Source organism: Heterodontus francisci, chromosome 17, assembly GCF_036365525.1.
Source record: "Heterodontus francisci isolate sHetFra1 chromosome 17, sHetFra1.hap1, whole genome shotgun sequence".
Lineage (NCBI taxonomy): Eukaryota > Metazoa > Chordata > Chondrichthyes > Heterodontiformes > Heterodontidae > Heterodontus > Heterodontus francisci.
In genome coordinates, this window is record NC_090387.1 from 22,013,918 (window position 1) to 22,029,460 (window position 15,543).

Below are 15,543 nucleotides of genomic sequence, written 5' to 3' on the forward strand. Positions count from 1 at the left end.
TCAGAAAAAGCAAATCGGTAGTAATCTTTGCTAGCCATAATGGATGAAAAAAATCAGCAATACCAACTAGCATATCCACCACTGTTTTATTCCAAAAGGCACCCATCTCCAAGTTGGTCTAAATTATTTTCCCTCAAATTAACCTGAAAAGATCACAGTTCTGTTTAGATCCTTAGTTCATATTCAGCATTCAATATGGAGCCTGCACTGCAGTGTTTTGTCGCTTCTGGGGAGACAAAATTAGCATGTTAAGACTGTATTATTTGAATTACACTTGCCAGTCAATCTATGATGGATTAGTTATGGAGATGCTGATGGTCAATGACACATATGCTTGAGACTGTAAAAGTCATCTGATGTATAAATAATTTATATTGCTAAAAACACAGAACAAGTGATAGCAATATATTTGATAATATTGTAATTGAAGGTAGATAGAGAGAACGGGGCATAACCTTAAAATTAGAGGTAGGCCATCCAGGGTTGATGCCAGGAAGCACTTCTTCTCACAAAGAGTAGCAGAAATCGGGAACTCTCACCCTCAAAAAGCTGTTGAGGCCAGTCAATTGACAATTTCAAAACTGAGATTAGTAGATTTTTGAAATAAAAACAAGAAATGCTGGAATCACTCAGCAGGTCTGGCAACATCTGTGGAAAGAGAAGCAGAGTTAACGTTTCGGGTCAGTGACCCTTCTTCGGAGTTCCGATTTCTTGTTTTTATTTCAGATTTCCAGCATCCGCAGTATTTTGCTTTTATATTAGTAGATTTTTGTTTGGCAAAGTTACAGAACCTGGGCAGTTAGATGGAGATAGAATACATGATCGAACTGAATGGCAGAACAGGCTCAAGGGGCTGAATGGCCTACTTCTGTTCCTATGTTCCTAATTAAGGAAGCCTCATCTAGTCAGAGAATTAAGAGCAATTACTATGGAGAACAGGTTTTATCCATGTAAAGTCTAATCGTAAGTTCAAAGTTGCTTTAATTCAAATGATCTAATATTACAATCATTTTAAACAGTGAAATACCCACTTTGCTGCATTATTTATTTTGGTCAACTCAAATTATTAGCTAATTAAAAAAAATTTTCAGAGTCAACTCTGAATTATAGGTAGATTACAGAATTTTCCACCTTGGACTGAATTTTACCAGCCCTCTGGAGACGGGCTGGGAGGCAAAAGGGCTCATAAAACGGTGGCGGAAGAAGTTGAGAGGGAAGCCCTACATCTTCCTGCCTACAAGGGATGGTGTCAACAGTGGGAACAGCGGCAGCGTGTCAGCCTGCTAACCAGAGGTGGGCAGCCAATTAATGCAATTAATTGGCTACTGAGGCCACTTACCGCCCCCGCAGCATCTTACTAGTATCAGGATGGGACCCTGCCATGTGGGAGACTGCCAGGTACATCAAGGCAGCCTCACAGCGGATTCCTAGGTGAGGGGTGGCCTTCCTTTATGGCTGCTCCATGGCCCATTTAGGAGGCCCCCGGCGGCATTGGCCACCTCCACGGCTCCATTGTTGTAGGCTCACCCCTCCGATCACTGGGACCTGCCTACCTGGACCCAGCACATTAAGAATCTTGTCTGCCCTTCGAGGGTGCCTCTTTTTCCCCCTGCTGCCTCCGTAGTGGCCACCTCTAGCGGTGGTGCTGCCAAGTAACATTCGCGCCACACAAGTGCCAGGCAATGACCATCTCCAACAAGAGAGAATCTAACCATCTCCCCTTGACATTCAATGGCATTACCATCGCTGAATCCCCCACTATCAACATCCTAGCAGCTACCATTGACCAGAAACTGAACTGGAGTAGCCATATAAATACCGCAGCTACAAGAGCAGGTCAGAGGCTAGGAATCCTGAGGCGAGTAACTCACCTCCTGACTCCCCAAAGCCAGTCCACCATCTACAAGGCACAAGTCAGGAGTGTGATGGAATACTCTCCACTTGCCTGGATGGGTGCAGCTCCAACAACACTCAAGAAGCTCAACACCATCCAGGACAAAGCAGCCCATTTGATTGGCACCCCATCTACAAACATTCACTCCCTCCACCACCGACGCACAGTGGCAGCAGTGTGTACCATCTACAAGATGCACTGCAGCAATGCACCAAGGCTCCTCAGACAGCACCTTCCAAACCCGCGACCTCTACCAACTAGAAGGACAAGGGCAGCAAATATATGGGAACACCACCACCTGTAAGTTTCCCTCCAAGTCACACACCATCCTGACTTGGAACTATATCGCCGTTCCTTCACTGTCGCTGGGTCAAAATCCTGGAACTATCTTCCTAACAGCACTGTGGGTGTACCTACCCCACATGGACTGCAGCGGTTCAAGAAGGCAGCTCACCACCACCTTCTCAAGGGCAATTAGGGATGGCCAATAAATGCTGGCCTCGCCAGCGATGCCCACATCCCATGAATGAATAAAAATAAAGCTGCTGGCCCTCAGCCCCAGTAACAGCTTTTTAATTGGCCACCGACCACCACCCCCCTCCCCAGGTCCCATTTACCGCCCATGCGGTACCCGCTTTCACAAGAGATAGGAGCAGGAGTAAACTATGTGGCCCATTGAGCCTGCACATTTCAGTCCCAGCGGTGGGACTACATTCCTTTTCATAAAATACAGCCCTTACTTTCTATTTCATCCTTGCTATTACATGACATTGTTATTGATTCACCAGTCATTTTGCTTTTCTTTTTACCTGTTCAAAGCCTTTCAATCCTAATTCTGTGCTGAGCTGCCCAGCAGCAGACGTGTCCTCTGTGTCCTCCCCGACTGCGCTGGACCTGACGGTCAATCGTTCCTCTGCTCCCAGCAGCCTCAGCTCTGCAAGCTGATCATGAATGGCACTTTCTATCTCTGGAGCCAGTTTGGTGCTACTGAACAATTCAACACATCTGGGAAACATTAAAAGGCAGTTCATGTGCCAAATTCCACAACAATTTATAATGTTTTGCTCAGACATTTAAAAGAAAGGGAGATAGATTTTTTTTTACTTAAGAAGCCTCTGTGTTAATCATTTTCCCATGCAAAACTTTGGAAGTTTATTTTTCTTTCTGTATTTCCTTTTGGTACCTTGTCCTCACCAATGCATCTGTCCATGACAGTATTGGTAGAAGTGATCGCCACACTGTCCTTGTGGAGCTGAAGTCCTGTCTTTACACCCTCCACCGTGGTGTGTGGTGCTACCAGCATACTAAATGGGATAGATTCCTAACAGATCTAGCAGCTCAAAACTGGGCAACCATGGAGTGCTGTGGCATCAGCAGCAGCAGAATTGTACTCCAACACAATTTGCAATTGCATGGCCCATTGTATCTTTCACTCTACCATTACCATCAAGCCAGGGGACCTGATTCAGTGAAGACTATAGGAGAGCATAACAGGAGCAGCATGAGGTGTACCTGAAAATGAGGTGTCAACCTGGTGAAGCTACAAGACAGGACTACATCCATACTAAACAGCAGAAGCAGCATGGTATAGACAGAGATAAGTGATCCCATAACCAATGGATTACATAAAATCTCTAGAGTCTGTCACACCCAATCATGAATGATTGTGGACAGCTATAGAACTAACGGGAGAGGAGGCTCGATGAATAACACCATTTTCAACGATGGCGGAACCCAACAGGTGAGTGCAAAAGTAAAGGTTGAAGTGATCATATCCATCTACAGCCAGAAGCGCTGGGTGGATGATCCATTTTGGCCTCCTCCTGAGGTGCCCAGCATCACAGATGCCAGTCTTCAGTCAATTCAATGCACTCCACAAGATATTAAGAAACAGCTAAGTATACTGGATACACCAAGTGCTATGGGCCCCAGCAACATCCCAGCTGTAGTGCTGAAGACTTGTGCTCCAGAAATAGCCATGCCTCTAGCCATACTGTTCCAGTATAAGTACAACACTGGCATCTGCCCGACAAAGTGGAAAATTGCCCAGGTATGTCTTAGCAAGGCCAGAATTTATTGCCCTTGAGAAGGTGGTATTTCTGTGGTGAGTGACTCACCTCCTGACTCCCCAAAGCCCTTCCACTACCTACAAGGCACAAGACAGGAGTGTAATGGAATACTTATCACTTGTCTGTATGCTCGAAAAACACTCAAGAAGCTCAATGCCATCCAGGACAAAGCATTCTGCTTGATTTGCACCCCATTTTCTACTTTAGACATTCACTCCCTCCACTACTAGTGTATCATGGCTGCAGTGTGTACCATCTTCTATGCACTGCAGCAACTTGCCAAGGCTCCTTCAACAACAAGTCCCAAATCCATGACCTCTACCACTTAGAAGTACAAGGATAGAAGGCACATGATGATGTGTGACCTCCAAGTCACACATCATCATGACTTTTAAATATATTGTCATTACTTCACTGTCACTGGGTTAAAATCCTGGAACTCCCCACCTAACAGCACTGATCATACCTTCACCACACAAATTGCAGCGGTTCAAGAAGATGGCTTCCCAAGAGCAACAAATACTGGCCTTGCCAGTGACACTCACATCCCATGAAAGAATAAATGAAAATACTCAGGTCATTCGAAAGGGATTACTAAAGGTAAACCGTTTGATTGTGTCGTCAAAGCCATCATGGCAGAAGGGTGTCATTGCATTGGGACTAGTTTACATAGAAATTTATAATGGAAATTTATTAAAATAAGGGCAGAACATAGGACTTTGGAAGTGGACTGAGCCAAATATCTCCCAACCTTTAACCCGACTTCACCTGAGGAACACACTTGGTCTTTATCACTTTGGGTAACATCATGGGTGATCAGCTGGTAATATATTAAAAATCTTGTATGTACCTTTACTTTCTGTCAACATTTTCTATTGTCAAGACAAATGCCTTTACTTATCATGGAAACTGCCGATGTAAACTTGTCATGCTGTAATTACACCCTTCAGCCAGTAGGGGCACTGCAGTGTCACCTAGGAATATGAGAACATAGGACTTAGGTGCAGGAGTAGGCCATTTGGCCCTTCAAGCCTGATATACCATTCAATAAGATCATGAGTGATCTGATTGTTGTCTTAACTCCACTTTCCTGTCTGCACCCCACAATCCTTGATTCTCTTGTCTATCAAAAATCCATTTAACTCAGCCTCAAACAAATTCAATGACCCAGCCGCCACTGCTTTCTGAGGAAGAGAATTCCACAGACTAACAACTCTTTGAGAAAAATTTTCCTCATCACTTCCTTAAAAGGGAGACCGCTTATTCTTAAGCTGTGTTCCCTAGTTCTAGTCTCCCCCACAAGAGGAAACATCCTCCTGGTATCCACCCTCTCAAGTCCTGTCAGGATCTTACATGTTTCAATAAGGTCACTTCTCATTCTTCTAAACTCCAATGAGTATAGGCTTAACCAGTTCAATCTTTCTTCATAAGATAAGCCCTTTTCCCCGGAATTAGTCAAGTGAACCTTCTCTGAACTGCTTCTAATGCAATCATACCCTTTCTTAAATAAGGAGACCAAAACTGTACACAGTACTCCAGATGTGGTCTCACCAAGGTCCTGTACAGCTGCAGTAAAACTTCTCTACTTATATACTCGATTCCCCTTGTAATAAGCAGCAACATTCCATTTGCCTTCCTAATCACTTGCTGCACCTGCAAACTAACATTCTGTGATTCATGTACCAGGACACCCAAATTCTTCTGCACTACCAAGTTCTGCAATATCTCTCTATTTAAATAGTATACAGCTTTCTATTCCCTCTTTCAGGTTGGTGTAATTGCAGCCTGAAAAGTTTACAAAGGCATTTGCATTATAACTGTGCACATGGGAATTCATAGTGGAAATGCAAAAATAAGAATAGAATGTAAGGATTCCATCCCCTTCACCAGCCACTGCCTCGGATTGAATCAGATTATATGAAATCTCCATTTCCTGTTTGACCCTGAGTGGAGCTTGCAACTCAACATCCTCTCCATCACAAAAACCACCTACTTCCACCTCTGTAACATTGCCCACTTCCATCCATGCTTCAGCCCATGAGTTGTTCAAACCCTTATCTGCGCCTTTCTCACATCTAGACTCGATTATTCCAATGCACTTCTGGCTGGCATTGCATCCTTCACCCTCATTAAACTTCAGCTTATCTAAAGCTGTGCTGCCCGAGTCCTTACCCTCACAAGTTCCCGTTCACCCATCATGCATGTATTTACTGACCTACATTGCCTCCCAGTCCAACGGATGCTTTGAAATTCTCATCTATATACCTCATGGCCTCCTCAAATTTCTGTAGCCTATAACTTATCCTGAGACTCTCACAGTATTATTCAAACCTTGACCTCCTTCCCAGTGCTGTCACGTTTCAGCACTTTTCCCAATGCTGCTAAATTAGTGTTACTTCTAATACTATTTGGGATAACAGCCCTGTTCTTACAAAATCTCCAACTCACCAAAGCAATATCACAGGAAATGTTCTGGTACATGATAAATGCTGTCAGAGGAAAAGGATTTTTGATTGATTTTACCTTTTGCACAGTTCGTGAAGACTTCCATTTTTATATGTGCTGTAGAAATACAGAAAGACCATAATTAAAAATGAGAAAGTTATACAGTTGACAGATTTCTAACATGTTGCTTGAACTTCAATTCAGTGCCGTGTCAATTCTTAAGTGCAACTGAAATTGCACAGATCTAACAAAATGGAAATTGTAGCATGCTAATCAGGTTGTCTAGCCTAAAGTAAGAAAATGACAATACCAGGCCACTTGGTTCAGCTCTACCACAGCTTGCCAGAGACTGCTGTTCATTTTCATCTGGTGTTCCAGGGCTGCAATAGTGACACAGAAGCCTGTAGGTACAGAAAACTGACAGACAAAAAAAAGGATATCAATTTATCCATGCTGAGCTGGTATTATTTATCACTTTAATTCAATTACAGCATTGTTCATACTGAATGATTGCAACTGTTGGCTCAAAAATGCAAGAATAGTTGCTCTTTTCTTTCTTGACTCCAGCCGAAGTACCTTGAGGAAGCAGGAGAGCCACCATGACTTGAATAATTATACTGCCTGTCTTCCAGTTACATCTAGCCATGTGAGACAGATCAAAAGGCAGAGGCCAAATAGCAGTCATGTTCGGGAGAGATCCACAAATGCCTATCACATATAGGCGATTCTAAATTAGAGTGATGGGAGTAGCAATCCCAAGTGCCCAATTATAGCAGTCTCCAGTACCACAAATGAATAGTGCCTAGAGATTTTCTATTGCATGCTAAAGATCACCAGCTGTCTTGCCTTAAATAGGGCATTAACTGAGGGAGGAAAGGGTGGAATGGCTCAGCACAAGATGTGTTTACTTAGATATATCCCCTGCGGGTTTCTCCACAAAGGAAGTTCAAGACTGCTTCTCTTTAACAGTCATCTTCAAGAACAAAGGGTTACCAATATCACCAGTTTATAACTTTACCAACATATGAATCATATTTTTTTCTCATGCATTATTTCAGAATTGATTAATTAGTATAAGAACTAGACCATATTATTCCATCTTATTTTTATAAAATGTTAACATTTAGAGTTGTTGCTCAACTCTAGTAGGTAGCCCTCTAGCCTCTGAGTAACAAGGTTGTGGGTTCAAGGCCTGCTGCAGAGACTTGGGGTGGAATCTTATGAGTGCCGCGGCGTGCTCAACAGCGGGACTGGAAGTTGTCGTAACCTCTGCTCCCGCCACAAATCTTGTTTCCCACACGATTTTGTATTTAAATTAGCCATGCAGCGATGGGCATGGGGAACACATGGGATCATCCGGTGGGGGTGGCCTCTCATTGGTGGAACCCATCGTCACTGCCCCAAGCACCATGAACACTGAAGATATAAAGCATTCTCTGCTTGCAGCCTCAAGCATCAGTAGCCTTCCTATCATGTAGGTATATTCATACTAACTGAAATTGAAGCTTTTACTTAAGTCAAGATGTTTTTGCCTCCCTTATTTTGTGAAAGTCACCACCAACTGCACATTATTTATTTTACCTACAGCCAAAGTGAGTCAGGTGTCAGCCAATACCCTCAGTTTGCCCACAGCACCCCGACGTCGACAGTACTCATCTCTCGCTTTAGACCCTTGCCTAGTATCTTCACACAGTACTGACTTACTGAGAGTGACTGCCCTTGACATCAAGGCATCAAGGAGCCCTAGCAAAACTGAGGTCAATGGGAATCAGGCGAAAAACCCTCCGCTGGCTGGCGTCATACCTAGAGCAAAGGAAGATGGTTGTGGTTGTTGGAGGTCAATCATCTGAGCTCCAGGACATCACTGCAGGAGTTCCTCAGGGTAGTGTCCTAGGCCCAACCACCTTCAGCTACTTCAACAATGACTTTCCTTTAATCATAAGGTCAGAAGTGGGGCTGTTCACTGATGATTGCACAATGTTCAGTACCATTCGTGACTCCTCAGATACTGAAGCAGTCCGTGTAGAAATGCAGCAAGACCTGGACAACATCCAGGCTTGGGCTGATAAATGGCAAGTAACATTCGTGCCACACAAGTGCCAGGCAATGACCATCTCCAACAAGAGAGAATCTAACCATCGCCCCTTGCCATTCAACGGCATTACCATCGTTGAATCCCCCACTATCAACATCCCAGGGGCTACCATTGAACAGAAACTGAACTGCAGTAGCCATATAAATACCGCGGCTACAAGAGCAGGTCAGAGGCTAGGAAACCTGAGGCGAGTAACTCACCTCCTGACTCCCCAAAGCCTGTCCACCATCTACAAGGCACAAGTCAGGAGTGTGATGGAATACTCTCCACTTGCCTGGATGGGTGCAGCTCCAACAACACTCAAGAAGCTCGACACCGTACAGGACAAAGCAGCCCGCTTGATTGGCACACCATCTACAAACATTCACTCCCTCCACCACCGACGCACAATGGCAGCAGTGTGTACCATCTACAAGATGCACTGCAGCAATGCACCAAGGCTCCTTAGACAGCACCTTCCAAACCCACGACCTCTACCAACTAGAAGAACAAGGGCAGCAGATGCATGGGAACACCACCACCTGCAAGTTTCCCTCCAAGTCACACATCATCCTGACTTGGAACTATATTGCCGTTCCTTCACTGTCACTGGGTCAAAATCCTGGAACTCCCTTCCTAACAGCACTGTGGGTGTACCTACCCCAAATGGACTGCAGCGGTTCAAGAAGGATGCTCACCACCACTTTCTCAAGGGCAATTAGGGATGGGCAATAAATGCTGGCCTGGCCAGCGATGCCCACATCCATGAATGAATTAAAAAAAACTTAATCCACCCACCACCCCTGCAGCTGACAAGCTGCATCTTCACCATCAACATCAAACATTCAACAACATGGACACCCCACTCCACCCCGCCCTGCTCCTCAATGCACCCAATCAACCCCACCCTTCCCTCCCCGACTAACCCACCCTGCTCCTCCATGTAGCCCCTGCCCATGCCATCACCACCATCCTCTGAGATGATTCATCCTTGCTAGTGCCGAGCCTGGAGGCAAACATCCATTGCAATGCTAGCATTAGTTTAGCGGATGAGTTAAAGAGAGAACAGCAAGTCCTGAGACTCAACTCTGCACAAATCTGACTGTTGCACGCCACGTCGAAACATTTGTGAACCGGGCGGCATGGGAATATCACTCGCTCACTATGCGCAGGGTAATGAGTATTCATGTTATTTAAATAAATGCAAAGCTGCAATCCACCACCGCACTTGGGGAACCCCGGAATGCTGCAAACCCGCCACCGACTTAATTCCTCTAAAATATCCCGCCGTCGAGAATCTGATAAAGCACCTCCTGCCTAATTACAACACCCCGCACACCACAAAATCTGCATAAAATTCCCCTTTGAGCACAAAATCTAAGCTGACACTACAGTGCAGTACTGAGGGAGTTGCATTGTCAGAGGTGCGATCTTTCAGACAAGACGTTAAACTGAGGCCCCATCTGCTCTCTCAGGTGGAAGCAAAAGATCCTGTGACCCTATTTTGAAGAAAATCAGGGGAGTTATACCTGGTGTCCTGGCTAATATTTATCCCTCAATCAACATCACAGGAATAGATTATGTGGTCGTTATCACATTGCTGTTTGTGGGACCTCTGCATTTCCTGTATTGCAATATTGATTATAGTTCAAAAGTACTTGATTAGCTGTAAAGTTCTATGGGATGTCCTGAGGTCATAAAAGGCACTATATAAATTCAAGTCTTTCTTTTTTAATTTATAATAAGGCAATGAAGGAACTGTTGATCCAATATCAGGGCATTGTATTTTTATCAGTCAGACCACCCACCTACTGGTGACGAAAATGCATCAGGCAGCAAAATTTAGCAGGCACAACATGGTGTATAGTTCAAAGCACGTGGATCTACTCTGCAATATACACATAAATGTACAAAAATGTAATTTTCCCTTCTCTGAACTTATGAGGCACAATGGTCAAAATTCTACATAAATATACTGTAGGCATACAGAAAACAGACATTTATTCCATACAGTGAGTAAATATACTTAATATAGCTTAATGTCTTGGGATGCATTTTGTGTACTACAAAGCAGAGGAATGGATATATGTTGGAAGTACCATTCTGCCAGGGTTTTCCCCCTTAAAATCTTTATGCTTCCAAAGAACTACAGATAGTGCCTATTGGCATTCTTATCCAACAGATATTTATTTGATTTCCTTTTTTAAAAAATGCATGAAAAAAACCCGAAATGAAATGAAAAGTATACAAAGGCATGATCTATTTCAATTAGGGCTCAGATTAGTAGGCAAATGACTCTTTGCTATCATGTAGCCATCTCCTGAATCAGAGGGTGGAAGGGCAGGTGAGGATATCTACAGTGATAAATGCCCCTTATCTCACTCCTACCATGCAGCAAGGATGGGGATGGGGCAATGATATCTACCACGAGATTTGTGCTACAGAGGTTGCCAATGAAAGAGCTGGAGCAGAATGCATGCTGGTTTTAGGGCCTATTTCAGACAACTGGGTGCGGGCCATGGTTGACATTAGGATGTTTTTTGTGGGCCTTTCTTGGGTGTGTAGTCCATCTGACATTTGGAGTCCCAAAACAAGTGAACAGCAAAGCATACAACACCACCACCTGCAGGTTCTGAACCAAGTCACGCACCGTTCTGACTTGGAAATATATCGCCATTCCTTCACTGTCACTGGGTCAAAATTCTGGAGCTCCCTCCCTACCAGCACTATACCACAAGGACTGCAGAGGATCAAGAAGGCAGCTCACCACCATATTCTCAAGGGCAATTAGGAAAGGGAAATAAATACTGGCCTTGCCCACGATGCCCACATCCCATGAATGAATAAAAAAGAAAATTAAGCTGGAAGATCAGCTAATGCTGTCAACAGGAGCAGAGCAGCAGAAAAGTCATCTACTGGAGAGGACTGTGGAAGGTACATGCGGAAAGGCAGCACATTCAAGATTCAAAGCTGTAGTGCAACTTGGAGCCTCTCAGTTATCCACCCACTTTCATTATCCACCAGGTGAATCCCTCCATTCTGGTGCATATTCAAGGTTTCTCTGCAAATGGCTGAAAATCCATCTTTTCAAAAATACTATGTGCAACAATAGAACTGGCTTTTTGCAGTCAAATTCACAAGACAAAAAAGTTCTCCCTAGTAGTGTATGAACCAGGTAGTGTTAGCATTAAAAGTATAAGGAACCCTGTGCAGGAGTTAAGTGGCAGAATAACAGAATTAAGCTGCAATGCACTTGAACTCTATCCTCTCATTTCTGAATGCTGGTTTAATTCCAAATTGGACATATCTGATTAAGTTCTCAGCTACATTGTATGTCTCTTGAAGGTCAGAAAATAAAATGAATTGCAGCAATCTATATTCATTTGCCAAATGACTAGAGTGAACAGCACTCAAGAAAATCATATTTGTTACATTCTCAATATGAGTTGCCTGTTACTTAGATAAAAGAGAACATTTGAGAGACAACTTTAACAGGGAGGCCTTGTATACAGTACTGGTCTCCTTACTTAAGGAAGGATGTAAATGCGTTGGAGGCAATACAGAGAAGGTTTACTAGACTAATACCTGGAATGGGCGAGCTGCCTTTCGAGGAAAGATTGGACAGGCGAGGCTTGTATCCGCTGGAATTTAGAAGAGTAAGAGGCGACTTGATGGAAACATATAAGATACTGAGGGGTCCTGACAGGGTGGATGTGGAAAGGATGTTTCCCCTTGTGGGAGAATCTCGAACTAGGATTCACTGCTTAAAAATAAGGGGTTGTCCATTTAAGACAGAGATGAGGAGAAATTTTTTCTCTCACAGGGTCGTGAGTTTTTGGAATTCTCTTCCTCAAAAGATAGTGGAAGCAGAGTCCTTTTAAGGCAGAGGTAGATAGATTTTTGGTAAGCATGGGGGTGAAAGGTTATCGGGAGTAGGTGGAAATGTGGAGTAATCAGTTCAGCTATGAACTTATTGAATGGTGGAGCAGGCTCGAGGGGTCAAGTGGCCTACACCTGCTCCTAATTTGTATGTTCATATGGATGGTGGCCCAGCATTATTGAGCAAATGCAGGTACACGGCCCAGGATTTTCCATCTATTTAAAGTGATGAGCAGAAAACCATCGGCAGTGTGCCTGTGAGCTCCTGATTTGAACAGGAGCCAATTGAGTCAAAATGTCAGCAACAAAAACACAGTCACTGACTAATGACCATATCCTTGGCATCAATTAATGTTTTGCAGAACTTCCAATTATAATATCAATCTAGAAGTTGTGTTTAAAAGGTGCAATTTTTTGGAATGTTTGTTGAACAGGATGGAAATCCCTGCCCGTAAATGGATCATTCAAAATTGCAGTGCAGTTACATCCCATTAAAGCTTGCACAATTTTTGGAACAATTGATTCAGAACTCATCCTTAAAAGTCTTCAAGGACAAATTTAACCAGAAACCTCATTTGGGTGAGGGGACGGGGCAAACTCCCAGTGGCTGACTTTTTCATTCTGCTTACATTGTTATTGCATTTACACTCAATGACCGTTTCCCCCGCAATAAAAATTCCTTACAATATTCAGTTCCATCGCAACATTTTTGTTTTTTTACCCACCTGATTCCTGAAGCGTTTCTGCATTTCCATTAACTGTGCCAGCTGAGCCCCTTTACTGCCCACCACTGCAGAACACTGGCATGCCTCTTCAGAGAATGCCAACACCAACTTGGAGCATGCTGGCACCACAGGTTCCTGGAACTTTACCGTTGGTATGAAGTTTGGAGCCTGTCGGCCGCTTTCATTTCTAGCCAAAGGGAAAAAAACATTATTTTCTTATCAGTGTGTCCCATCTACAAAATGCACTGCAGCAACTTGCCATGGCTCCTTCAACAGCAGCTTCCAAACATGCGACCTCTACCACCAAGAAGGACAAGGGCAACAGACTCAGGGGAACTCCTGCAAGTTTCTCTCAAGTCACTCAACATCTTGACTTGGAACTATATCACCATTCCTTCACTGTCGCTGGGTCAAAATCCTGGAACTCCCTTCCTAACAGCACTGTGGATGTACCTACCCCACATGGACTGCAGCTGTTCAAGAAGGCAGCTCACCACCACCTTCTCAACGGCAATTAGGAATAGACAATAAACGCTGGCTTTGCCAGTGACGTCTACATAAATTAAAAATAAATTAAAAACCATCTGCTAACTATATTGATTAGCTTTTTACAAATAAGTTACCTGTAATGAAATTCAATTATACCCCAGCCACGAACAGTTAAATTCAAACGATAGTTGGCCACACACTCATGGATTCTACTTTCCCAAGCAAGTCCCCCATACATCACCGGGGAAGCATTTTTATCAATTGACACTTGTAGATGAAACAATTGGCCATCTATAGCAGGAAAAGAAAAATGTTACAGATAAGTAGAAAAACTTTAAAATCTGATGATGCCCTAAAGTATGCGTACGTTTATAAATTGTAATAACAAACTGATTCCACATAAATCATAATTTGCAGTTCATATTTCTTTTGGACAACAATTGACGCAACAATGGTTTAACAAAAACGTTTACTGTGTCTGTTCAATACTGCTGTATGTAGATTCTATTCAGATCTAAGTGTGCACTGCTTCACAAAGTGTTTGCACTGTGTACCTCCTCACGGGTGATGAAATGATGCATGTTCATTCTAGTGTCCTCTTTTCTCAATAAGGCAATACCTTTAGTCATCTGTCTGGCATTTTAATGCCTTGATCCATGAAGAGTCCTCTCACGGAATTCACTTGCAACCTTGGACCTGTACAAATGAAGTACTGACCTAGTACAACTGTGATAGCTGCAAAGTGTATAGGTATGGCAGTCTAGCGCTTATGGTACGGGACTAGAAACCCAAGGGTTGAGAATCTTATCACAGCAAATTATAAAATTGAAATTAAGCTTGAAATAAGTTAAAGGTAATTCAATAAAAATACATCATAAAGAAGTATGATTTGAAAAATGCTTAAAAGATTGCTATTTAGAGGGAAAATGATATTATGTTAATTGTTTTCTTCAAAATTCAATTACTTCTTTCAAAGTTGTATTCTCCCATTATTTAAAAGCACAAGTTAATTCACCAGTTGATACATTCTCACATCTCACCTGCTGTAAAACTGACTCTGTACAGGTCAGCAATGACCCCATCATCAGCAATGTCCGCTAAAGAGGCATCTGACCAATCAATCCCAGCCTTGCTCCCATTTGGAAACATCACATAGCCTACATTCATACTGGAAGAACATTGTTAGATATTTATGAACTGAACAGGTTTAGGCTCCTTTTGATGTTTTTCTACATTAAAGGCACTCTATAAATGGAACTCTTTTTACAACAGATTTCTACATTGTTAAATAAACAGACAGAGGGATTTCATAACTGCATTAAAACTTTGATTACCAATATTACACAATGAAATTTGCCAAAAGATTCGGCACTGAAATACTTGAAGCATGTGCAGTTGCTGTCCCTACCTAGTAGTTCCCCACTAAACATGCCCGATAAAGTTAGGGCTGTTGTATTCAGGTGTAAGTGAATTTTAATGGTGTGATATGTTTTAGTTACCACCAAACAACTTCTCTGGCCCTGAAAAATTACTTTTACAAGTGTGGAGTGTCATTCCTTCAAAATTTATTGTTAGAGGTCTTTAAAAAATTAAAATCCAATTTTTTTAAACTTTTTTTCTTTCCATTTCTTATCTCTCTTTCTCAATCCATGTTTCTTTCCCTTTATTTTGCTTTCTGTACATGATTTTACATTGAATTAAATATTCTAATTTATACTTTATACTCTGTGGGCTAGATTTTGTGCAGGAGGCAGAGCTCCCAGTGCCAGGCCATAAAGGTGGGGGGAACCCCACCTCTGTATTTTTTCGGTCTCCCTGGAGTGATCATCTGGTCTTTTGCTGTTCAAGTTTCAGGAAGTGGGATCCTCGTCCCTTTAAAGACTTTATGGGGATAGGGATCCCACTCCCAAGAGCTACCGGCCAATCACAGTGCTGGCATTTCAGCAGTATCAGCAGCACCACGGGAGC

At 43.0% G+C, this 15,543-nt stretch overlaps 1 protein-coding gene across 3 annotated transcripts in view; it reads right to left on the reverse strand.

Moving 5' to 3' along the window:
• The window catches only part of LOC137378753 (rifampicin phosphotransferase-like), a 200,945-nt gene that overhangs the window by 109,328 nt on the left and 76,074 nt on the right, over positions 1-15,543 (reverse strand). For all 3 annotated transcript variants that reach the window (XM_068049132.1, XM_068049133.1, XM_068049131.1), the window contains exons 9-14: positions 14,616-14,743; positions 13,710-13,866; positions 13,087-13,273; positions 6,719-6,825; positions 6,487-6,525; positions 2,704-2,899 (exon numbers count right to left, since the gene is read on the reverse strand). In XM_068049132.1, the coding sequence (XP_067905233.1) occupies positions 2,704-2,899; positions 6,487-6,525; positions 6,719-6,825; positions 13,087-13,273; positions 13,710-13,866; positions 14,616-14,743 (814 nt within the window). The remainder of the gene's footprint in view (positions 1-2,703; positions 2,900-6,486; positions 6,526-6,718; positions 6,826-13,086; positions 13,274-13,709; positions 13,867-14,615; positions 14,744-15,543) is intronic.